This window comes from Schistocerca cancellata, chromosome 12 (genome assembly GCF_023864275.1).
Source record: "Schistocerca cancellata isolate TAMUIC-IGC-003103 chromosome 12, iqSchCanc2.1, whole genome shotgun sequence".
NCBI classification, from domain to species: Eukaryota; Metazoa; Arthropoda; class Insecta; order Orthoptera; family Acrididae; genus Schistocerca; species Schistocerca cancellata.
The window spans coordinates 31,995,254-32,021,675 of record NC_064637.1 but is presented as its reverse complement, the minus strand read 5'-3'; the positions used below and the strand labels follow the sequence as shown (position 1 = coordinate 32,021,675).

The window sequence follows — 26,422 nt, the reverse complement described above, 5'->3', positions numbered from 1 at the left end:
GTGGTAGCTTAAATCGGCCGCGGTCCATTAGTACATGTCGGACCCGCGTGTCGCCGCCATCAGTACTTGCAGACCTAGCGCCACCACATGGCAGGTCTAGAAAGACGGACTAGCACTCGCCCCAGTTGTACGGACGACATTGCTAGCGACTAGACGTATGAAGCCTTCCTCTCATTTGCCGAGAGACAGTTAGAATAGCCTTCAGCTAAGTCCATAGCTACGACCTAGCAAGGCGCAGTTAACCATATCTGGAGAGAGTCTTACTTGTATTCACCATAGAGATGTACCACACAAGAGAATAAAGTTAAGTATATGAGATGCTCCGTTCTTTTCTCTATAGCATTCATCAAGTATCCTGTTCCAGAACTCACGCCAGCCGGCGTGTGTGTACGCGTGCCTATCGGTAACCTCACCCTGTGTCTAGACTGTCTTGTATAGACACAACAGAATGTTTCCGTCTATTATATTCACTTAAGATATTTTTTGACATGCTAAGGATATTGATTTTTCTTTGACAAATAGTGACTATGGGCTCATAAAATGGCGAACAGTGTGTTATCATAACCTTCTAACCAACAGGATATTGATAATTTAATTTTACTTTTACAAATACTGCCTTTGGGTTCATAAAATATTAAACAGCGTGTTATCATAATCTTTTAACCACTGAGAAACACGATAAAATTCTGTTTTTACAATGAAACTATGCAGTTCTTAGCTCCAAACTAGTATTTCTAGATGGCTTCTATTGCTCTTTACCATTCTTCATGAGTTAGAACATTGTCAGCTGATTTTTTATTACTATATATTACTGTAGACCAAAATAAAAAAAGTTAACAAACAAGTGTTACAACCAATTGAGATTTAGGTTCACTGTGATTTTCCTAAATTTCTCCAGGCAAATGCCACGATGGTTCCTTTGAAAAGGAGATGGCTGATTTCCTTCCCATCCTTTCATCATCCGAGAAAGTGCTCTGTCTCTAATGGTCTCACTGTTGAACAGATTCTAATCTACATTCTCATATATTTTATAGCCACCATACAATATGAGGGCATGCTGAAAAGTAATGTTTCTGAATTTTTTATGTGAAAACTCTTAACGCTTTTGAAATATAAGAAATGTTGATAAAATTCTACATCATTGTTCTTTACATCTTCATATTTATTTCTCAGCAAAGTCACCCTGGAAATGGACACAACTCTTCAAACGAGTGACCAGTTCGTTGATACCGTCACTGTAGAATGTTTGAATTTGTTGACATTGCCGTAACGTCATCTCTGCTGACACTGCTTCATCAATATCAGAGTGAAGTCCTCGAAGGTGTTCTTTAAGTTCTGCAAACAGATGAAAATCAGTTGAGGCCAAGTCGGTACAGTACGGAGGATGATCTATGCTTGTGAACCCGAGCCATCAGATTGTTACAGATGTCACAGCACCCACATGTGGTCCAGTACAGTTTCCTGGAGAGGGTCCTCCATGTGAGGCTGAACTCTTCAAATTCAAAACCCAATCACAACACACTGTTTCTCACACACCGATACAGTTGCACTATACATCGCCATGTTACATCCTACAATCCAGAGTCCTCTAGCAGCTGAGGGCTGTAAATACGCAGACATGAAAAACAAAAATGTAGGATGTTAAAACATTTGTTCTATTTAAAAAGCTTTAAGACTTTTCACATAAAAAAGATTCGAACGCATTACTTTACAGCATGCCCTCATAAATTAACTTCCGTGTTGTTGTGGTCTTCAGTCCTGAGACTCATTTGATGCAGCTCTCCATGCTACTCTATCCTGTGCAAGCTTCTTCATCTCCCAGTACTTACTGCAACCTACATCCTTCTGAATCTGCTTAGGGTATTCATCTCTTGGTCTCCCTCTACGATTTTTACCCTCCACGCTGCCCTCCAGTACTAAATTGGTGATCCCTTGATGCCTCAGAACATGTCCTACCAACCGATACCTTCTTCTAGTCAAGTTGTGCAACAAATTCCTCTTCTCCTCAATTCTATTCAGTACCTCCTTATTAGTTATGTGATCTACCCATCACATCTTCAGCATTCTTCTGTAGCACCACATTTCGAAAGCTTCTATTCTCTTGTTGTCCAAACTATTTATCGTCCATGTTTCACTTCCATACATGGCTACACTCCATACAAATACTTTCAGAAACGACTTCCTGACACTTAAATCTATACTCGATGTTGACAAATTTCTCTTCTTCAGAAACAATTTCCTTGCCATTGCCAGTCTACATTTTATATCCTCTCTACTTCGACCATCATCAGTTATTTTGCTCCCCAAATAGCAAAACTCATTCACTACTTTAAGTGTCTCATTTCCTAATCTAATTCCCTCAGCATCACCCGACCTAATTTGACTACATTCCATTATCCTCGTTTTGCTTTTGTTGATGTTCATCTTCTATCCTCCTTTCAAGACATTGTCCATTCCGTTCAACTGCTCTTCCAAGTCCTTTTCCGTCTCTGACAGAATTACAATGTCATCGGTAAACCTCAAAGTTTTTATTTCTTCTCCATGGATTTTAATACCCATTCCGAATTTTTCTTTTGTTTCCTTTACTGCTTGCTCAATATACAGATCGAATAACATCAGGGAGAGGCTACAACCCTGTATCACTCCCTTCCCAATCACTGCTTCCCTTTCATGTCCCTCGACTCTTATAACTGCCATCTGGTTTCTGTACAAATTGTAAATAGCCTTTCACTCCCTGTATTTTACCCCTGCCACCTTCAGAATTTGAAAGAGAGTATTCTAGTCAACATTGTCAAAAGCCTTCTCTAAGTCTACAAAAGATAGAAATGTAGGTTTGCCTTTTCTTAATCTAGCTTCTAAGATAAGCCGTAGGGTCAGTATTGCCTCACGTATTCCAACATTTCTATGGAATCCAAACTGATCTTCCCCGACGTCGGCTTCTACCAGTTTTTCCATTCATCTGTAAAGAATTCGCATTAGTATTTTGCAGCTGTGACTTATTAAACTGATAATTTGGTAATTTTCACACCTGTCAACACCTGCTTTCTTTGGGATTGGAATTATTGTATTCTCCTTGAAGTCTGAGGGTATTTCGCCTGTCTCATACAATTTGCTCACCAGATGGTAGAGTTTTGTCAGGACTGGTTCTCCCAAGGGTGTCAGCAGTTCTAATTGAATGTTGTCTACTCTCGTGGCCTTGTTTCGACTCAGGTCTTTCAGTGCTTTGTCAAACTCTTCATGCAGTATCATATCTCCCATTTCATCTTCATCTACATCCTCTTCCATTTCCATAATATTGCCCTCAAGTACATCGCCCTTGTATAGTCCCTCTATATACTCCTTCCACCTTTCTGTTTTCCCTTATTTGCTTAGAACTGGGTTTCCATCTGAGCTCTTGATATTCATGCAAGTGGTTTTCTTTTCTCCAAATGTCTCTTTAATTTTCCTGTAGGCAGTATCTATCTTACCCTCAGTGAGATAAGCCTCTACATCCTTACATTTGTGCTCTAGCGATCCCTGCTTAGCAGTTTTGCACTTACTGTCGATCTCATTTTTGAGACGTTTGTATTCCTTTTTGTCTGCTTCATTTACTGCATTTTTAGTTTTTCTCCTTTCATCAATTAAATTCAATATTTCTTCTGTTATCCAAGGATTTCTGCTAGCCCTCATATTTTTACCTACTTGATCCTCTGCTGCCTTCTCTACTTCATACCTCAAAGCTACCCATTCTTCTTCTACCGTATTTCTTTCCCGCATTCTTGTCAATTGTTCCCTTATGCTCTCCCTGAAACACTGTACAACCTCTGGTTTAGTCAGATTATCCAGGTCCCATCTCCTTAAATTGCCACCTTTTTGCAGTTGCTTCAGATTGTGGTCAGAGTCCACATCCGCCCCTGGAAATGTCTTGCAATTTAAAACCTAGTTGCTAAATCTCTGTCTTACCATTATATAATCTATCTTAAACCTGTCAGTATCTCCAGGCTTCTTCCATGTATACAACCTTCTTTTATGATTCTTGAACCAAGTGTTAGCTATGATTAAGTTATGCTCTGTGCAAAATTCTACCAGGCGGCTTCCTCTTTCATTTCTTCCCCCCAATACACTTCAGTGTATGTAACAGTATTCTTGATCTACGCAGACTTTGGCTTCACTGTACTTCATTGAAAATTTCAATCAATTTAAACATTTGTAAACATAGTTACAGACAGAGATGACCAAATTTTACATCAATACCTAGTTCAGAGCTTTTACTGGCTAACTAAATTTAAAAGAGGCAACCTGCCTTAAAGCTTTGGTGCAGTTTTCACCTGAATGCTGTGTTGAGCTCCTTGTAATTGAACTTGTCTGGCGCCAGGCCGACAAGAACGGAATCCGCTTCGTCCTCCCCAGATGCACCGAGCCCCGTGAAGTCCTCCTCGGCCTGTGCGTCCAGCAGCAGCAGTGGCCGCAGTCCCCGCCGCTCCACCAGTTCTCTGGCCGCCCACAGACTGGACAGGATATCCTCGGGCTGGACAGTGAACCCGATCTTCGTGAGCCGGCCGTGGAGACGTGCCCTCGACTCCTTGGTAGTGTTTGTGACGAAGCGCAATGATAAACTGCTCTGTTGCAACCTGTTTTGAACAGTGAGGGATTTGCTGAAGTACAAAGACTACACAGTCTAGTTACTCTCTGTCAAAAGAGAGCACTTTCCATTCATTACTTAAATTGATATTTTTACTGTACCTGGAAAGTTCAGAGGGCTATTATTATATACAAACTACTTTATGTGATATTATTGAGAACATATACAAAAATTAATTTTGCTAATACACTCTTTGATGTAGACAGCCGGAACATGTAGGGAAAGTGCGACATCAGTGAATAACAATTGCACTGAGAGTAAACATCAAGAGATACTGAAAGAAGAGATCCGAGTCATCGCTTGCTTATCGTAGGGAAATTTTGACCAGGAACTCTGACTTCTAGAAAGAAGTTAACACAGACATGAAAAGATAGACTATTCCAAAGCCCTGAAAAATAAATGCAGGAACACCTTCTTTTTAAAACTGGGCCGTATTAAACATTTTCTGGGCACCGCATCTTACGGCTAACACATTTCCTCAAATTACAGCTTCATAAACCTAATTACTGGCAGTTTGTTGTGAAGTGTGCCAATGGGCACGCAATACTAACCTAACCTAACCTAACAACAGCAATTTACTTCACTTGCAATACAAATTACTGAAAATACATAAACTGTTAAATATGTTGGCTTGGCCATAGAATATTTTAGAATGAAATTTTCAATTTGCAGCATTGTGTGTATTTATATGAAACTTCCTGGCAGGTTAAAACTGTGCGCCGGATTGAGACTTGGAGGTGAGAACTTTGTTTTTCGTGGGCAAGTGCTATACTGATTTGAGATACCCAAACGTGTCTCACAGCTTCACTTTTGCCAGTACCTCATCTTATCGCTTCCATACTTCACAAACGTTTTCCTGTGAAACTTGCAAGTCTGTGACACAGGAAAACCTCTGTTAAGTCTGGAAGTTAGGAGATGAGGTACCGGCAGAAGCGCAGCGAGTCACTTTTGAGTACTTCAGTCAGTATAGCACTTGCTTACAATCGGAAAAAGGTCCCAAGTCCGAGTCTCAGTCTGCCACACATCTCAGTCTGCCACACAGTTTCAATCTGGGGTGGGGAGAAGGGGGGGGGGGGAGATTATCCAGCCAAAACCTCTAGGCAGGCACATCCACATGTTCTATATGATGACACGCAGACAGCCGGAACATGTAGGGAAAGTGGGATGTCTGTGAATAACAGCTGCACTGAGGGTAAACATCAGGAGATATTGGAAGGAGAGATCTGGGTCATCGCTTGCTTATCGTAGGGAAATTTTGACCAGGAACTCTGACTTCTAGAAAGAAGTTAACACAGACATGAAAAGATAAGACTATTCCAAAGCCCTGAAAAATAAGTTGGTAATGTAGTGAAAGTAGATGGAAGGCACCATACACGAAAGAGTAAGATCTTCAAAAGGCACATAAAAGTATGGCAGTAACTGGAACAGTCAGTAATTACTGAGCAGTGACCAGTGGCATTGGAGGTCAGTAGCTACAGTTGTAACTACAGTAACAGCTGACTGAGTGGTAGAAATTCCTCTACGACAAGACAGTATCAGTTCCGTGAAGGAGACACTGCTGACAGACAGGTAGAAAGTACATTACAAGTACTTGATAAATTTTCATAGTTGACGTTGCAGAAGAACACTTGGTCTTTGTCTCAAGTAACTAGTACTCAGTAGTTATTTGTTAGTAGGAACAAGTAGCTGCATAGCATTTGTTTCCTGTGAATTAAGCCAGCGAGTCCATCAGTTACCTCAATTATCAGTTTGAGCAGATTGGTGCTAGTTGTAATATGTTGTTAGTTTACTTAACCAATGTAACCAACAGTGGCAGTTTCTGACTGTTAATGTATAAATTGACAGACATCCCCGAAGTCTCTCATTTGTGATGGGTGAACGAATGGACAGAATTGGTATTGGAACTAGGGACAATCGATGTAAAAACTCACCGGCGCTTTGGTCAAAGATATCCTCTCTATAAATACAGCATCTGAATAACTTACCAATGACAGTAGAAAGTTCTTTCTTGAATGATGTCATCACAAACATCACATAGTTACACAAATATTCTACTTATTGACACTGGACAAGTTCTGGGATAAACGCAGTGTCAACAGATTGTTATGAAACTTTTCAGAATTAAGAGTGTTTACAAATTTCGCATTACTAATACTTCTTAACTGAAAACCTGAGCAATTTACCTTATTGCCATGCCCCAGTACAGCTCCTATCCGCCAGTATAGAGATGGTGTGGCATGGATGTTGATGAAAATACTGTTCTGTTGTGAGGAAGGTTGAGACTGATTCTGTGGAAACGAAAACGGTGTCTGACAGGGATGGTAATCTGTCACAGTAGCAAGATGGTGAACTCTTAATTACGTTTACACAAGTTTATTCACTGTTAAATACATTTCTCTGTGAGGTGTCTGACAATCCCCCTACCATACATGTATCATCTAGAACATGTTTACTATTATTTCATGCTATTTAACATGGGTATTGCACTACCAAGAGATACAAATAATGTAGTATTGTGTTCTAATTACTATAAGAGGTACTAACTTGGTTGCCTAACTCAGACAGAAGTTCAGTTACTGCTGCTCATTCTGTCTTCTTGTAACTACTGCTAGATTACATCATACAACTACTCTGAAAAATGCCAGTGCTTCACCTCCTATACAACTCTGCTGCTGTTTTTATGTAATGCTTCAAAAAGACTAACATCATCAGTTTTTTTCTGACTTGTATGTTGTCACCTGCCACAAATGCCTCTCTTGTGCCAACCTCATCATCTCAGAGTAGCATTTGCCCCCACATAATCATTTATTTCTTGGGTGCGTTCCAATCTCTTCTTGCCCTATAGTTTTTATCCTCTACAGCTTTCTCCAGTACCATAGAAGTTAATCCCTGTGCTATGCTCCCTTCTCAGTTAAATAATTTCTTCAGATTAAGCTGAATATTTGTTACTAGCAGGATTGACTTTGCCCAGAATGCCCTCTTTACCTGTGGTAATAAGCTGTTTATGTGTTTTTGCTTACTGACCTGTGTTGTTTTGCTTTCAAGGTATCAGAATTCATTAACATAGTCTACTTTGCAGTCCCCAATTTTGATGATGATTCTTACTAATCTCGTTTCTGCTATTTCTCATAACTTTCATCTTACTCTCAGTCCATCTAAACTGTCTATATACTGGCAAAATCAGGATATAATTGAGATATTAGAGTTACGTGAAATTTAAATTCTCAAGTCCAACTTTTTTGATAAAACAACAGCAACTCCACTGTGAATGAGAGAAGAGAGAGGGGGGGGGGAGGGAGGGAGGGAGGGGGAGAGAGAGAGAGAGAGAGAGAGAGAGAGAGAGAGAGAGAGAGAGAGAGAGAGAGAGAGAGAGATAAGCTAAAAAAATAATGCCTCCAAATTTTTTATGTGAAAACTCTTAAGGCTTTCGATAAAGAACAAAACTTATTAACATTCTAGATCTTTATTCTTTGTGTCTACATATTTATTTATCAACATATTCACCATGGCGACAAAGACATTTCTACCAACAAAAGATCAGTTTGTTGATACAATCACTTCAGAATGTTTCGCTTTGTAGATGGAGCCACAACCTCACCTCTGCTTGCACCGGTGCATCACTATCAAACTGAAGTCCTCAAAAATGTTCTTTAGGTTTTGGAAACAGATAAAAATCAGACGGAGTCAAGTCCGAGCAGTATGGAGGACGATCAATGACAGTGAACCCGAAGCATCGGATTGTTGCACACGTCACAGCAATCATGTATAGTCTGGCAGTGTTATGCTGAAGGAGAGAGTGCTGCTCCTGTGGACGAACTCTCTGAATTTGTGCTTTCAGTTTTCTGAGGGTTTCACAGTTCCTTGCAGAGTTCATGGTGATGCCTTTGGGCATGAACTCCAAATACACCACACCCTGAGCGTATCAGAGCATGGTGAGCATGCCTTTACCTGCTGATAGCACATTCTTAAACATTTTTGGCACTGGTGATCCTTTCTGGTGGAGCTCCATTGATGCTCTCTTGTTTTTGGAGTCAAAATGGTGACACGTCACAATGTAGTTAAAGAACTCGCCACCCTCATGCTCAAAGAAATAGCTGACAGATGTCCAGTCTCCTCTGTTTCATGCTGCAAGTTAGCATTCGAAGCAGGCAGTGTGCACACATTTCTGCAATGATGGCCTGTACACACTCTTGTGACATGCCACACTTACCTGAGAGCTGTGTGTGTGTTTTATCTAACGAGTTCATGAACTTGATTCCAACGAGTATCATCGGTTCTCGTACACAGTCGTCACCCTGAGCTCTGTCACAAACGTTGAGGTTTGCACCAGCGTTTCCTTACAAACACAAACAACTCAACATTGCAAATTACTAATTTCACTGCAATCAACACTATAAACAGCTCTCACTCTTGTATGGATTTTAATTCGAGGCATGTTTTCTTGGGTCAGAAGCCCATTTACAGCATGCTGTTTCTCATCCACAGACAGTTATGTCACACTGCCCTGTTACTCACTACAATTCAGATCCCTTTAGTGCCACAGGCTTGCAGGTTGCATCAACAAAGTGAGAGAGTTGACCCTGAAATATGTATGACGCATAATACCTCAAACAATATGTTGTTGTTGTGGTCTTCAGTCCTGAGACTGGTTTGATGCAGCTCTCCATGGTACTCTATCCTGTGCAATATTCTTCATCTCCCAGTACCTACTGCAACCTACATTCTTCTGAATCTGTTTAGTGTAGTCATCTCTTGGTCTCTCTCTACGATTTTTACCCTCCACGCTGCCCTCCAATACTAAATTGGTGATCCCTTGATGCCTCAGAATGTGTCCTACCAACCGATCCCTTCTTCTAGTCACGTTGTGCCACAAACTCCTCTTCTCCCCAATCCTATTCAATACCTCCTCATTAGTTATGTGATCTACCCATCTAATCTTCAGCATTCTTCTGTAGCACCACATTTCGAAAGCTTCTATTCTCTTGTTGTCCAAACTATTTATCGTCCATGTTTCACTTCCATACATGGCTACGTTCTTACTCCTGATAACAACGTCCTCTTGAGTAGTCACCGCTCGAAGATCCGAATGGGGGACTATTTTACCTCTGGAACATTTTATCTCAAACAATATACACTCCTGGAAATTGAAATAAGAACACCGTGAATTCATTGTCCCAGGAAGGGGAAACTTTATTGACACATTCCTGGGGTCAGATACATCACATGATCACACTGACAGAACCACAGGCACATAGACACAGGCAACAGAGCATGCACAATGTCGGCACTAGTACAGTGTATATCCACCTTTCGCAGCAATGCAGGCTGCTATTCTCCCATGGAGACGATCGTAGAGATGCTGGATGTAGTCCTGTGGAACGGCTTGCCAAGCCATTTCCACCTGGCGCCTCAGTTGGACCAGCGTTCGTGCTGGACGTGCAGACCGCGTGAGACGACGCTTCATCCAGTCCCAAACATGCTCAATGGGGGACAGATCCGGAGATCTTGCTGGCCAGGGTAGTTGACTTACACCTTCTAGAGCACGTTGGGTGGCACGGGATACATGCGGACGTGCATTGTCCTGTTGGAACAGCAAGTTCCCTTGCCGGTCTAGGAATGGTAGAACGATGGGTTCGATGACGGTTTGGATGTACCGTGCACTATTCAGTGTCCCCTCGACGATCACCAGTGGTGTACGGCCAGTGTAGGAGATCGCTCCCCACACCATGATGCCGGGTGTTGGCCCTGTGTGCCTCGGTCGTATGCATGCCTGATTGTGGCGCTCACCTGCACGGCGCCAAACACGCATACGACCATCATTGGCACCAAGGCAGAAGCGACTCTCATCGCTGAAGACGACACGTCTCCATTCGTCCCTCCATTGACGCCTGTCGCGACACCACTGGAGGCGGGCTGCACGATGTTGGGGCGTGAGCGGAAGACGGCCTAACGGTGTGCGGGACCGTAGCCCAGCTTCATGGAGACGGTTGCAAATGGTCCTCGCCGATACCCCAGGAGCAACAGTGTCCCTAATTTGCTGGGAAGTGGCGGTGCGGTCCCCTACGGCACTGCGTAGGATCCTACGGTCTTGGCGTGCATCCGTGCGTCGCTGCGGTCCGGTCCCAGGTCGACGGGCACGTGCACCTTCCGCCGACCACTGGCGACAACATCGATGTACTGTGGAGACCTCACGCCCCACGTGTTGAGCAATTCGGCAGTACGTCCACCCGGCCTCCCGCATGCCCACTATACGCCCTCGCTCAAAGTCCGTCAACTGCACATACGGTTCACATACACGCTGTCGCGGCATGCTACCAGTGTTAAAGACTGCGATGGAGCTCCGTATGCCACGGCAAACTGGCTGACACTGACGGCGGCGGTGCACAAATGCTGCGCAGCTAGCGCCATTCGACGGCCAACACCGCGGTTCCTGGTGTGTCCGCTGTGCCGTGCGTGTGATCATTGCTTGTACAGCCCTCTCGCAGTGTCCGGAGCAAGTATGGTGGGTCTGACACACCGGTGTCAATGTGTTCTTTTTTCCATTTCCAGGAGTGTAGATAACAAAATAAAAAATTTGGAGGTATTACTTTTCAGACTGCCCTCATAGTATTGCAATTGTGAATTGCTGAGTTCATCCTAAATTCACTCGTTATCAATCACAAACACCATTAGGGAGTATACATATAGGTATATGTGTGTAAGAATCCCTAGCTCTGCAAGATGTTTGGTTAGACATTTTACAAAATATTATTATAGCATGCTTCTTTAGAATAAACACTTTTTTCAGCTTATCTGCGAAGCCCCAAAAGATTACTCCATAGTACATAATCAAGTCAAAGTATGCGTGGTACACTATCAATAGTGTCTGCAGGGCAACACAATCAAAGAGATTACTAAGACCAAAGCAGGCAGAACTAAGAGTTTTGATTAATTCATGCAAACAGCGATGCCATATCAGTTTGTAATTCACCTGGATTCCCAGCAACTTCACTCATAGAGCCTCATCCAATGCATGCCTCCTGATCTCTACTTATATTCAAATTAATGAAAGAACTGAACATGTATCCCGATCATTTCCAGAATTTTTACAGTATGTCTCAAGACTGTTTCTAAACTGTGCTAGACAAAGTGAATGGCAGCATTCATAGATAAGCCAAGGAACTGGAATTTTTTGATCAAAATTCCTGTTGTTGATTTAAATGTAAGCGAAAATACTGCAGATTAGATGAGGGATGCTCAAATTACACTCCTGGAAATGGAAAAAAGAACACATTGACACCGGTGTGTCAGACCCACCATACTTGCTCCGGACACTGCGAGAGGGCTGTACAAGCAATAATCACACGCACGGCACAGCGGACACACCAGGAACCGCGGTGTTGGCCGTCGAATGGCGCTAGCTGCGCAGCATTTGTGCACCGCCGCCGTCAGTGTCAGCCAGTTTGCCGTGGCATACGGAGCTCCATCGCAGTCTTTAACACTGGTAGCATGCCGCGACAGTGTGGACGTGAACCGTATGTGCAGTTGACGGACTTTGAGCGAGGGCGTATAGTGGGCATGCGGGAGGCCGGGTGGACGTACCGCCGAATTGCTCAACACGTGGGGCGTGAGGTCTCCACAGTACATCGATGTTGTCGCCAGTGGTCGGCGGAAGGTGCACGTGCCCGTCGACCTGGGACCGGACCGCAGCGATGCACGGATGCACGCCAAGACCGTAGGATCCTACGCAGTGCCGTAGGGGACCGCACCGCCACTTCCCAGCAAATTAGGGACACTGTTGCTCCTGGGGTATCGGCGAGGACCATTTGCAACCGTCTCCATGAAGCTGGGCTACGGTCCCGCACACCGTTAGGCCGTCTTCCGCTCACGCCCCAACATCGTGCAGCCCGCCTCCAGTGGTGTCGCGACAGGCGTGAATGGAGGGACGAATGGAGACGTGTCGTCTTCAGCGATGAGAGTCGCTTCTGCCTTGGTGCCAATGATGGTCATATGCGTGTTTGGCGCCGTGCAGGTGAGCGCCACAATCAGGACTGCATACGACCGAGGCACACAGGGCCAACACCCGGCATCATTGTGTGGGGAGCGATCTCCTACACTGGCCGTACACACTGGTGATCGTCGAGGGGACACTGAATAGTGCACGGTACATCCAAACCGTCATCGAACCCATCGTTCTACCATTCCTAGACCAGCAAGGGAACTTGCTGCTCCAACAGGACAATGCACGTCCGCATGTATCCCGTGCCACCCAACGTGCTCTAGAAGGTGTAAGTCAACTACCCTGGCCAGCAAGATCTCCGGAACTGTCCCCCATTGAGCATGTTTGGGACTGGATGAAGCGTCGTCTCACGCGGTCTGCACGTCCAGCACGAACGCTGGTCCAACTGAGGCGCCAGGTGGAAATGGCATGGCAAGCCGTTCCACAGGACTACATCCAGCATCTCTACGATCGTCTCCATGGGAGAATAGCAGCCTGTATTGCTGCGAAAGGTGGATATACACTGTACTAGTGCCGACATTGTGCATGCTCTGTTGCCTGTGTCTATGTGCCTGTGGTTCTGTCAGTGTGATCATGTGATGTATCTGACCCCAGGTGGATATACACTGTACTAGTGCCGACATTGTGCATGCTCTGTTGCCTGTGTCTATGTGCCTGTGGTTCTGTCAGTGTGATCATGTGATGTATCTGACCCCAGGAATGTGTCAATAAAGTTTCCCCTTCCTGGGACAATGAATTCACGGTGTTCTTATTTCAGTTTCCAGGAGTGTATTAGGGTGCTTTTCCAAAACCTGATTATCTGTAAATATTTGACTGTAGTAGATCAGAAATTCCTCATTACAGGGTATAGTTTACTACTATGTGATAAGAGATTTTGTCCTTGTAGAGAGGAACAAAAGATCCACACACTCAGACTACTGGATTCCAGTAATTGCCAGTGCCAAAGACAATGGATTCCTCATCTGCAGGATTTCAGGAATGTTAGCACACTAGGCCAAGGGTTGTACGGAGGCTAATTCAAATTAACAGAATATGTCAGGCTACACATTTCATCTGACAACCCTTCTACACTAAGAAAAACAATCATACCATCCATCAACTGTGGATTTGCCAAAGCATTGCAAGGAAGACAAGAGGTAGTGGGAGAAGAAATCTGCTGCTAGACAACACCTCAGTTTTTTCTATCTTGTATGATAAACTTTGCCAGTAAAAAGTACCAAGAAGAAAGAGTTACTTGACATGTGACAGTATATTTCAGCTAAAAAATGGAATTTTTATGAGCAAGTACCAAATGAATATTGGACTTTAAGGTCTGACTGACAAAACTCATTGCCTGAATGCAGAAGATGTAATGCTGATTGTAACTGCAACAGGAAGAGTGTTAAATTTTTTCCATATTTTCTGCTGTCACCAGTAGAGATTTGAACTTCAATAAGCATTATGCGTTTTGACTTGTGTTGTTGCACTGTCTCAAAATACGCTTTCTATTTCTGAAATGAGTAACACATAAAAACCAGACTGTTTCAGTGGCACAATATTGTAACTTCACAGATTTATTTGTTTTTCATCCATAGAAGGAAAAAAAAAAAGAGTGCTATTTTTTTCAAAGATGACATAAGTAAATATGTAATAACTGTCACAAAAATATGGAAAATGGTGTTTTAGCTCACATACAATGCCTGCATCAAGAAATATCAAAAAGGTAAGAGTAAAATAGGTGAACATAAAACATTCAGAACTTTAGGTACATCAATAGCAAAATCCCATTTCATATAATAATGCTGGATATTTATGGATGGAGCAATATGTAAAATAATGTAAAGGCAACTTTCACCTATAGTGGATCAATGTGTGGGGCACAGTAACATATAATAGAAAAAAAAAGCATTCACACTAGCTTTCAAGCACTAGCTATTTTCCCAGCAACAGTGTGTGTGTGGGTGTGACTGTGGTTTTGCGTATGCGTGTGTATAGTATTGCTGGAAAAAGAGCTAGTGCTTCAAAGCTACTGTGAATGCTGTTTTCTGTTGTGTGTTACTGTGCTCCACGCATCAATCTGCTACAAAATCCCATTTCACATTCATTGCTCACTGGAACACACAATTTTTTTTATTTTTTATTTATTTATTTTTGACAGCATGACAACAAAAACATTTACTGACTGTTTTGTGAATGAAACTATTAGTGTAGTCAAGAAAAATTGACAAAGGGTGTATATCTCTGCCACTGGATCTGTAATTGTCTATCTCTAGAGTTAAAATTAGAATAACCCTTAATGCAATAATACCTTAATATGTTATTGTAACTGACTTCATAAATGAGAGAAGTATGAGCCACAACTCCACATAACGTGCAGCCACACTGTTGAGTGTGGCACATCATAGCTCATCGCAGCCAAATCTCAAAACTTATTTACTTGGGACTGAAAAAGAGATATGTCTCTCCTTCCAGTGTTAAAACAATCTTGCTATGTTAACTTCATTTTACAAGCAGTAATGATGGCTCTAAAATGCACTAAATGTAAACTGGCCAGTGACTACATTTTCCACTGCAAATGTTTTGAAATATGCGCGATACTTACTTAACTCAGGAATATCAAAATAACTAAGCGACCTCAAAATGAGAAACCGTTCATTATCAAGCTATGATAAACTATAAGATGTGAAAGAATAAAAAAAAATTAAATAGTTTCCTGAGAACTGAATGAGAAAGATTGCATAGCGTAGACCATGTGTGAATCGCAAAATAGTGGTTTTCATTTTTTGTGTGAAAAGTAAAAGCTTCACTGGGGAACTAACTACAGAGACGAATGTAGCTCTAAATAGTCTAGCAGTTTGACATTTCACATTAAAGAAAACAATAGCGCACCACTTGAACATGTCCACTTCACATCACATTGGTGTGCCTCTGGTGGTTACAAATGGACACGGTGAAGGCAACAAGTGACACTCCTCCGTACCACCTCTGAACTGCTTCGTTTATTAACACGATGGTGGCTTTAAACAACACCATGTCCGCACAGACGTCTGCACCATGACCCTTCGGTTTGAATTGTCTCTTACAGAATGGCAAACAAATAACTTGCTTATTCTGTTCTCATTTCTGGATCTGTTAAGCTAAAAAAAATACACCAAATGAAGGGAATATACTTATCTACAATCATGAGATTGACAAAAACTGTACAATGACTTATCAAGAATGGCTAGATGATAAGCTGATGCAGCATTCATTATTATGGGAAAAGCAGCTTTCATGTATTGCCAAATTAAAGAGACTTTTGGAGAAATGAGAAGAGACTATATAGGAACTTTGTGCTCAGATGGTGAGCTAGTGCTGAGCAAAGATGGGGAGGCTGGAAGGTAGAAGGAAATATGTGGAAGTCCTATACAAGGGAAACAAACTGGAAGACATTATTATATAAAGGGAAGAAAAAGTAGATGAAGGTGAGATGTTAAACAATGCCAAAGGACATAAATAAGGCAAAAGAAAGGTGTAGTAAGTAGTTACACATATTGTAAGGCCTCTATAAAGAACTCTGACATGAAATGAGTTCACTTTTACAGTTGGAGGATCCTGGTGATGATACCTTAGATATTCCAGTCTTGGTCACAGTTTATTTTACCTGAACATATAACTGTTTTCAGCTTTACATCTGTCATCAGATCTATAAAAAAAAGATAAAAATACATCTATTTCAGAACCTAATACATGCAAACAGGAAAACAAGTTAGTCACTAGTTGCTCTGTTAGTCAGTTCAGTTAATACATGTCCTCTGTGCCCATATCTTATGAGGTTTTTTACTTTTCTTTTTCATTATAAATCGATAGTGAGTGTACAGATGAAATTAGTACACTCTCCAAATGTGGCCAAGACTGAATTCTATGATGTCTACAGAAATTTGAATTTTTATGCTCACTTTACATTTACTCCTTATTTGCATTGTTGCCTGTAGTAACAAATCAGTGATTGTGATTGACACAACCACAGTACAAGATACAAAAATAATTTCTATGTAGACTGTCTCACTATTTAAGTTTCACAATGGGCTTCCAAATTTTAAAAAGTTCCTATTACACAGACTTCGGAATTTCTGAGAAAAAAACAATTACCTGATTATCTACATTTAAGGATTGAAGATATTTATTAACTGTTTGAATAATAGCAATGTTGACTGTAAACACACTAATTCTGATAAATATCACACTGATTGTGTACATATTAAGTTAGCAGCAAGAATAAGCAGTCTATTTAATGTGTCCATATTGTGTATTTCTAGTACAGATTAAAGTTTTGCTAGCATTTTTTATTGGCTCTACATTTACGAAATATTAAGCTTTTTTCTTGTGCATAACTGTCGCAGAAAAGTTTTTGGTTTTAATAGACTTGTATTGCCTCTCAAAATTTAAGTGAATCTCATCTCATCTAAGACTTTGTAGTTTCAGCTTTCCATTTTTTTTTGAGGAAGTAGTAGTTTCATTCAAAGTATCCGTTTTCCTGCCAATTTTACTGTGCTAACTTTACACTGATAAACAAGTAGTTTATGCTCAATGTTAATATACTTTACGACAAGTGCTTCCCTTTCTTAATCTTCTGTTTTTATTTAGATAAAAAAATGAATTGTGAAATACAAAAATGAAAAATTACAGTTTTTCTTCTTGTGAACATTTCATTATGTTTGTGTAGAACTTTCACATTCAATCCCATCCCCACTTCTCTCTCTGTCTCGAATGTGGGCAGGAGAGGTGGGAGCTGTGAGAATGAGGAAGTTTAGCTTGACTATTTACCATCAGCTAGACATTTTGCCTACGTATATAAAGTCTTATTACTAATATCTGATCATTCAACACACTTATTTACACATTCTAGGCTTCACAAGGTAGTGTAATCTCCCCACGGAAATTTACCCTCTACCACACAATAATTAATAATGGTCAACCAAATCATCCACATTTATTCACTTTTGGAAAGTATCTGATCGGATTTCTAGTAATATATGCGCCAACAGCTCGTCGACGCCAAGGTATATTTTTCTAGTAAGATTATTCTTTGGAATAACAGAGATACATAGATGTATTCTCCATGGTTATTATAGAGGGAGAACGAGTATAGCTTCGGAAGTATCTGTTGGAAGATTGTCGGGTTGCTAAAAGAGACATATTTGCTCTTCTTCTCGCTAAAGCGAGCTATTAAAGTTTGTGCCACTAGCGGGTTATTGGTGGATAGAGAAAAACGGTAAACGAAAATTAAGTAAGACTTGGAATCAACAGAAAACGGAACATGTAATGGAGATGGATTGAATATACTATTTTCCTCAGAAATAAGGTTTGTGACCCTTTTATTCTAGAGTGAATGACGAATGAGTTCTCTGTCTGAATCATTGATGATTGCCTTGGCCCTGTAATTAGTGGGGAAGTTTCAGCTGTGACGAAGAGAGCCTGCAGTCACCGAGTTTTGATAAAATCGTCCAAAAAGGCTTCGTCCACATCTGAAATTCTAAATCTGTCGTAAAAATGAACGAATGGTTCAAACGATCGATTTTTCCCAACTGAATGCAGCGCTTAACAATAATAACAAATGTAAAGATCTTTTCCAGCAAACCAGCCGCTGAATATTAAGACGAAGGGCTCCACCAGAGATTCTATTGGGCTGATTCCACGTAAATGAAATAATATATTTAAAACTGTACACAGATAAAGGACAGAGAGAGAGAGAGAGATAGAGAGAGAGAGAGATAGAGAGAGAGAGAGAGAGAGAGAGAGCGAATGAAATTCGAGAAAATACTCAGAATCCTCCATTAGCACAATTGTTTGCCTGTCTTATCACGGATCAGCCTCAAGATAAAACAGGAGGCCCTAACTGTATTGTACCGATTTGTGTGTGAGAGTGAAGGGGTAATAAAGGCGACAGATACACCTCTGTACAGACAAAACATTACACCAAGTTAGCGGCAAGCTGCATTCACATACTTTCATCAATTACAGTAGAATTCATTATAGTAGCATGCAATATAGCAGGCAAAACACCAAGTCCATGTTGCAAAATGACAAAAGACAACTCAAATAAAAGATTATGTCATGTTATTCACTTATGTTTTCAGTACATAGGAATTATCTGTTTCCTAATTTATGATCAGTCCACCTCTGCAGCTGAATGGTCGGTGTGGGTAGCTGCTACGCAAAAGACCCCGGTGCCATTCCTGGGACTGTCAAAGATTTTTTTCTTGGTGGAAGGATTGGAATGGGGAGCACTCAGCCTTGTGGTCCAACTTAGGACCTACTCCAGTGAGAAATAGCAGCTCCATGGACTATAAAGCTGACAATGGCTGGGAGAGTGGCATGCTAGTCTCGCACTACTCTGCACCACATCCAAATGACCCCATTAGCAGAGGATGATACGGCAGGCGGTCGGTCCCAATTGCCCCATCTGGGCCAGAAAATGCACTTTGTCTTTTGTCCAATTTACACTGAGGTGACAAAAATCATGGAACAGTGATACGCACATATACAAATGGCAGTAGTATCATGTACACAAGGTAGAAAAGGCAGTGAATTGGCAGATCTATCACTTATATTCAGATGATTCACGTGAAAAGCTGTCCAATATGATTGTGGCCACTTGAGAGGAATTAATAGACTCTGAACAAGGAAGTTTAGTTGGAACTAGGGCATTCAATTTTGGAATTCATTATGGAATTCAATATTCTGAGGTCCACAGTGTCAAGAATGCGCTGAGAATACCAAATTTCATGCATTAACTCCCACTACAGATGACGCAGTGGCCAATCGCCTTCACTTACCGATCGAGAGCAAGGGCATTTGCGTAGAGTTGTCAGTGCTAAAAGACAAGCAACACTGCATGAAATAACAGCAGAAATCAATGTGGAATGTACAATGAATGAATTTATTAATACAGTGCGACGAAATTTGGTGTTAATGGGCTATGGCAGCAGTCAACCAATGAGAGTGCCTTTGCTAACAGTACATCACCAGCAGCACCTCTCCTGGGCTTGTGACCGACCACATCAGTTTGACCCTAGATGACTGGAAAACGCTGGCCTGGTCAGACGAGTTTCGATTTCAGTTTGTAAGAGCTGATGGTAGGGTTAGAGAGTGGATCAGACCCCACAAAGTCACGGACCCAAGTTATCATCGAGGCACTGTACATGCTGGGGCTTGCTTCACAATGGTGTGGGCTGTGTTTACACGGGATGGACTGGTTCCTTCGGATGTTTGGCTACTTGGAGACCATTTACAACTATTTATGGATATTGTGTTCCCAAACAACAATGGATTTTTTATAGATGACAATGTGAAATGTCACTGAGCCACAATTGTTTTCAATCGGTTTGAAGACCACCCAGATTGCCTGACGCGAATACCATCGAACATTTATGGGACATAAACAAGAGGTCAGTTCATGCACAAATTTCTGCACCAGCAACACTTCGACAATCTGGACTATTCATTACAAAATGAAAAGCTGAAACTACAAAGTCTTAGATGAGATTCACCTAAATTTTGAGAAGCAATACAAGTCTATTAAAACCAAAAACGTTTCTGTGACAGTTATGCACAAGAAAAAAGCTTAATACTTCGTAAATGTAGAGCCAATAAAAAATGCTAGCAAAAATTTAATCTGTACTAGAAATACAAAATATGGACACATTATACTACAAATAAGGGTAAAAGTTACATAGTGGTCTCCGCACCGCATTTTTTACAGTTTACATACAACACATGCATCAAAGTACTCCTTGGAGACTTGTCCATTATCTAACACATATTTTCTGAATTTACCTTACAGTCTTAGTTTTTGTGTTTAAAAGTACTAAATGTGGGTAAAGTGTATTTCAGTATGACATGGATGTAAACATTAGGCTACACTCTACAGGTCAGTCTGTTCCCACACGATTATTTGCCATTCACACTTACTGGCTTTGCCAACTCACAAGCAAATTCTCATTTTTTGATCAGACACACAACTCGGGGTTTGTTACAAATTAGTGTGGCATCACAAAACACATTTCTGGTCGGGGAGTGGGTACCAATACCACGTTTTGGTTTAAATCAGTTTGAAACTATGTGAATTACTAGATGATGCTTATTCTTATAGGTTGTAAACAACAATATCAGTATCCATTGTGACTACAACAACGCGACAAATGTCTGTCATAATGTCTGGCTTGAAAGGCATGGAAGCAGAAATCTTAAATGTACGAAATACAACGAAAAAAAAAAACAAGAATGTAACTTCATGTTCTTGGTTTACTCTTTTGGCAGAATGTTGTCAGTGTGGTAGAGAAACAGTAACTCATCCAACGGCCAAATTGGTAATTAAGAAGCAATTCTAACAGTAACAGCCAGTAATCAGTCACCTAGAACACTGGAAAAAAATACTGAAGTACAAAGTAATATGTGCATCCTGACTAAAAACGGCGTAAATCCGAAATGTTTTCGACGAGGCCAACAACAGCATCACTCCTCCCGAGAAAAAGTGCATAGACAACGTTTTCGTTGTGTATCAAATACAACTAGAAACCTCTGATGCGATAAACGGATGAGACTTTCCTAAAACGGAACACACTGTTGCAAATGTTACGTTTCTTTGCTTCTATAGCATACGGTGTGTTTTCATCACAGGGTCAAGGCAAGTTTTTACGGCGTGTTTATCGACATGTAAATTAAAGAGTGAATCTCATGCTTCTTATTATGAATCATTAGCGTCGCAAGTGTAACTGTGGGTAAGCGGTTGAACGCACTGACATCAGCCAGTGCACTTCGGGACCTGCAACAAATAATATAAGACGTAATCTTTTTATCGTTTTTGTTCAGCGTCACACCTCTTCAGAGCGTCCACAGCTCCTGGAGTAGGCTCATCTTCTATGTGTAAAGTGCCACTAAGATCGATTAATACTAATCTCACTCGTTTCCCCATTTTGCTAATTATTGTCTTCGCCATACATAATCCACTTATCTATGATCTATGTGTTCTGCATTTCTGCCAACTTGACCTACTCATCCATGACAAAAATTGTGTCATCATTTAACAAAATATATTCAGTAGAATTATATACAGCAATAATCAGAAAAACGTAGATAGTATCACATAGCTGATGATCTGCTGCTGCTTCAATTCGGTTCATTTATTCCTCGTTCAGTAACATTGACTATGGGAAGTTGGTTACAATGATTGGCTGCACCAAACATAGGAAGACCGCCAAATTCGATGTTGGCGGAAATATGAATTCGAATAATAGAGTATCAAATAGAATTATAGACTAAATTCCGAACGCATGTTTCATAAAAAGTAACGAGTTTTATGCCGTAAGTACGTTTCTGGAAGTTATGTAGCAATATTAGCTACAATATTAGCTATAATATTAGCTATAGCTGTAATATTTCATTTTGCAGCCCTAAATGCATACGATTGTGTCAGAATTTCAAATTTCCTTCACCGCAAGCGGGATTCGGAGTTATATGGAAAAACCAACGACATTTCAAACTCATCATGGAACAACTAAACCTTTCTAGATGTCTTATTAGGTAATACGTAATGCCTCTTTCCTCAGAGCTTTGCTGCCGTTTATTAATTCATTATGCCCCATACATCCCATCAAGCAATCTACAAAGGGTCACGGTCTATCTTAATAAACAAAAAACTTATTGTAGAAACTTTATCTGGATGTATTACAAACCGCAAACAAAAAGATAAGTAGGAATATTATTTGTAGATGTCACTGAGTAGTTGTCAGATGAATGCTCAGTCATCTATGGTGTTCCACAAGGTTCAGCAATGGAACATTATCTTTTTTCTGATTTATATCAATGATGCGGGTATGCTTATTGATTTGCATAGAACAATTCTGTCTGCTGATGACACAACATTGGTAGTAGAAGCAACAAAAATCAGTAGAAGCACATTTTCAGTATCATATATTATGACTTGTCATGCAGCTTTACAATGAACAGGACAAAATTGGTATATTCTGAGGTGTAATATGCAGCTTGTGCAAATTTACTGTTGCTTGCTTAATGTTACATGTATGTAAATGGTAACAATTGTCTACTATGAGAATGAACTCTTGAGTGTGCTGTTACACAGAAGTGTGGAAGTGATACACAAGTGTGGTACCAGATGAATGTGCTCCTAAGTGTTGCCTGGAACCTCTCTTGGGAATTCTTGACATTCATTCCTCAGTTAAACCTGAGCCTATTGATCTCTTCGTAAGAATTCCCAGGCAATGAAAATTTGGTGCCTTTCTCTCATCTGTCTTCAGGAGAGTCAATTTGAAATGCAGTAATTAATCTGAAATTATCACACTGAAAGAACAAACTTAGCTCAGATGTAGGTAGGGCCACTTACTGGCACTGCACTCTGGTTACCAGGTTGCGGATGCACAAGTTCTTTGACACTTTCAGGTCTCCTACTGATCTTCAATACTAATCTTCAATAGTTTTCCTAGAGATGGATTATTTGGTGGAGTTTCACTATTATGAAATTTCTCAGTACATGTAAAGCGAATCTAAAGACTTGATTTTGCACCTAGTGAGGTCAGTCAATATAAGTAGATTGTTATGGAAGGCCAGTTTGAGGAATTGCCTTGTTGCCTACCCATTAAATAACTCATATTTCCACACATAGAGTGGAGAGGTGAAGTATGTTTTCAAATACTGACATTTACTTATAGGATATCCACTACCCAGTTCCTTGCAGATTAGGTGTCATATCTAGTGTTCATCACACCACTGTGGATATATTCTTGGACATGGGCAGTGTCTGCATCTGCAACAATGTTTATTCAGCTTCTCAAATTTTGAAGTTATTGTTTCCATTCATTCTTGAGCAGCATGATTTTCATAGGTTCCTCGATGAGCCAGAAGCTGGCAATCTGAACCAGAATTTTAGTTTCTTTGCATTTGTTGATAGAAGGCTCAATCCCAATCTTTCTTCCTGCTTTTTCTCCATATCTTTGAAGTGTTTACATGTGAGGATGTGTTTGTAACATCTTATTTGTTGAGGTAAAGTAGAGTGGCATAGAGGCTCTTTGAATTTGTTCTTCTGAAATGTCTGAAAGTAAGGAATGCAGTGGACAATAAGTCAAGTATACCTGATGGTGGCATTACCATTTTCTTCTACTAAGAGTATTGACTCTTTAGAAGGGGCATAGGAAAGGAAAGTGAGCATAAGTTGAAGGCAAGCAACTCCTGGAAGGTGACCAGTTTTGGTAAGTGTGAATGAAAGGGGGGGGGGGGGGGGCGGCTCAATTGGATGGAGGTATGAACTAGGAGCTGCAGTCCTCAGCTTTACCTTTCTGACTGTTTTGGTCAGTGCATTTTGTGACAAGAATCTCCACTGTAGTGAAGGAGATTAGCTTTTTGATCAGCTCAGTATTACTGAATATAGCTGGGGCTGAAGTGGGAAACTTCTGTCAGACTGAGGCTTTGAGAGGATACATTAACAACTATTTCTAGGTTTTGTGGGATGTTGGGAAGGAGTTTTGGGGGTGTGGCATTTGGAAGATGTCAGCACAACAAGCCCTAGACACCATGTCATGTTTACTTGGTGGATAGGGAACAATTGTGTTTCACTTGCAGTAAGATGGATCTGTCAATCAGTGATATCCTTATGCAGGAGTAGGACGACAGTGTTGTTGGGGAGCAAGAACTTCAGTAAGGAACATGCAGTTTGGGTAATTGGACTCCCATAATAAGAGTACCATAAATTACATTTTAGAATGAGAGCATCTTACAGAGATTATAGAGGTGGTTCAGGGATGCTACAACCATAGAAAGACCTCCAGTCACATATCCCATCTAGTACTTGTCCCCTGAACTCATCTTCATCTTCATCTACATCTAAATTTATTCTCCGCAAGCCACCCAACAGTGTGTGGCGGAGGGCACTTTACGTGCCACTGTCATTACCTCCCTTTTCTGTTCCAGTCGCATATGGTTCGCAGGAAGAACGACTGTCTGAAAGCTTCCGTGTGCGCTCGAATCTCTCTAATTTTACTTTCGTGATCTCCTTGGAAGGTATAAGTAGGGGAAGCAATATATTTGATACCTCATCCAGAAACGCACCCTCTCGAAACCTGGCGAGCAAGCTACACCGCGATGCAGAGCACCTCATACAATAAAGGATCCTTCTTTTTATGTATTCGTAATACCTTACATTTGTTTATGTTAAGGGTCAGTTGCCACTCCCTGCACCAAGTGCCTATCCGCTGCAGATCTTCCTGCATTTTGCAACAATTTTCTAATGCTGCAACTTCTCTGTATACTACAGCATCATCTGCGAAAAGCCGCATGGAACTTCTGACACTATCTACTAGGTCATTTATATATATTGTGAAAATCAGTGGTCCCATAACACTCCCCTGTGGCACGCCAGAGGTTACTTTAATGTCTGTAGACGGCTCTCCATTGATAACAACATGCTGTGTTCTGTTCGCTAAAAACTCTTCATCCTTAGCACATTTGTCCTGCCTCTTGAAGATGGTGCTGCAACCAACTTAATTACCTCAAAGTAGTACTCCATACTGTAGCTGTGATTGAAAGAATGTAAAGTGTGCAGAAATTAGTAAATTTTTAATAATAATGTGTCTAATATTGTACGGTAGGAAGAGAGTACAAGCAATTTTGCCATATAGATAATAATCATGTTTACCCCATATAGGTTTTGTAAATTTTTATGTAAATGCAATCCCAACTATATGACATTTTTTGTATTTTGTTTGAATGTCTTCAGGGTGAAGTGAATTTCTTCAGTTTTTATTTTCTTTACAGATAAAAGCTTGGTCATGCACCAGTCACTACCAATTTCAGTTACTACTTTGTTGTAGCGTAAGCAGTTTTGCAGATTTTCTCCATCTGGAATTAGTGTCATGTCATCAGCATCCAGTACATTGTCACATAGCATGTAATTTTGGAAGTCACTGATATACACAATGAACAGGAAAGGCCTAAACACTGAACCTTGTGGTATTCCTCTGTTTACTTTCAAGGGTGTTGACATTTGGTATGGCTTAGATAGTTGTAATGGCATATTTATGACATGATAATGGTCGACATGACCTATATTCACAGCTGATAATGTAGACAACTACCAGCTGTATAATGGAAGGATGACAGTGAAAATTTGTGCCAGACCAGAACTCAAACCCAAATTTCCTGCTTGTTACAAGCGGCCCCTTACCCCCATTAGGCTATCTGAGCACAACTCATGGCCAGCCCCAAACTTCCATATGCTATCAACCATGTGTCTACAACTTGAACTTCTTCTTCTTCTTCTTCTTCTTCTTCTTCTTGCATTGCGGCCTCTGTAGGACCACGGGTAGCCCCTTTGTGGACTGCATTTTCCTCTTCTTCCCCCAGAACCTTTTCATTCTTTCTCTTCTTCTCTCCCACTTTTCTTCCAAGATCTTCAGTGTCCTTTTCTCCTATCGGCTCCACTGGTAACACTCTAATTTTTTCCTGTATTCTTCTTTGTCATTGATCTCTGGCATATTGGTCGGTGTATATTTGTTCCTCCAATTTTTCTTTCCTTCGACCTTGATCCCCAATTCCAACCAGTCCTTCTGAAGTTCAACAACCCACTTGGTTCCTGTCTTTCCGCTTGTCCTCCCTGTTGTTTCCTACACTCTCTCCGTCATTCTGTCCATACTCATCCTAACTACATGTCCAGCAAACCTTGCCCTTTTGAGTCTGATTTCCCCAGATATTGTTCTCATGTTCCGGTACAACTCTTCCCTAGGTCTTCGCATCTACCTCTCTCCACCTCTTTTGGGTTCTAGTATTTTTCT

At 41.0% G+C, this 26,422-nt stretch overlaps 1 protein-coding gene across 2 annotated transcripts in view; it reads right to left on the bottom strand.

The window, feature by feature from the left end:
• Nucleotides 1–21,588, bottom strand: part of LOC126109760 (haloacid dehalogenase-like hydrolase domain-containing protein 2) — a 49,950-nt gene extending 28,362 nt beyond the window's left edge. Inside the window, exons 1-3 of one of the 2 annotated variants that reach the window (XM_049914812.1) lie at nt 21,461–21,588; nt 6,805–6,909; nt 4,308–4,610 (exon numbers count right to left, since the gene is read on the bottom strand). In XM_049914812.1, coding sequence (XP_049770769.1) covers nt 4,308–4,610; nt 6,805–6,815 — 314 coding nt within the window. In that variant the 5' untranslated portion in view covers nt 6,816–6,909; nt 21,461–21,588. The remainder of the gene's footprint in view (nt 1–4,307; nt 4,611–6,804; nt 6,910–21,460) is intronic. The other variant, XM_049914811.1, reaches the window with a different exon arrangement.
• Between the last annotated feature and the right edge of the window lie 4,834 nt (nt 21,589–26,422).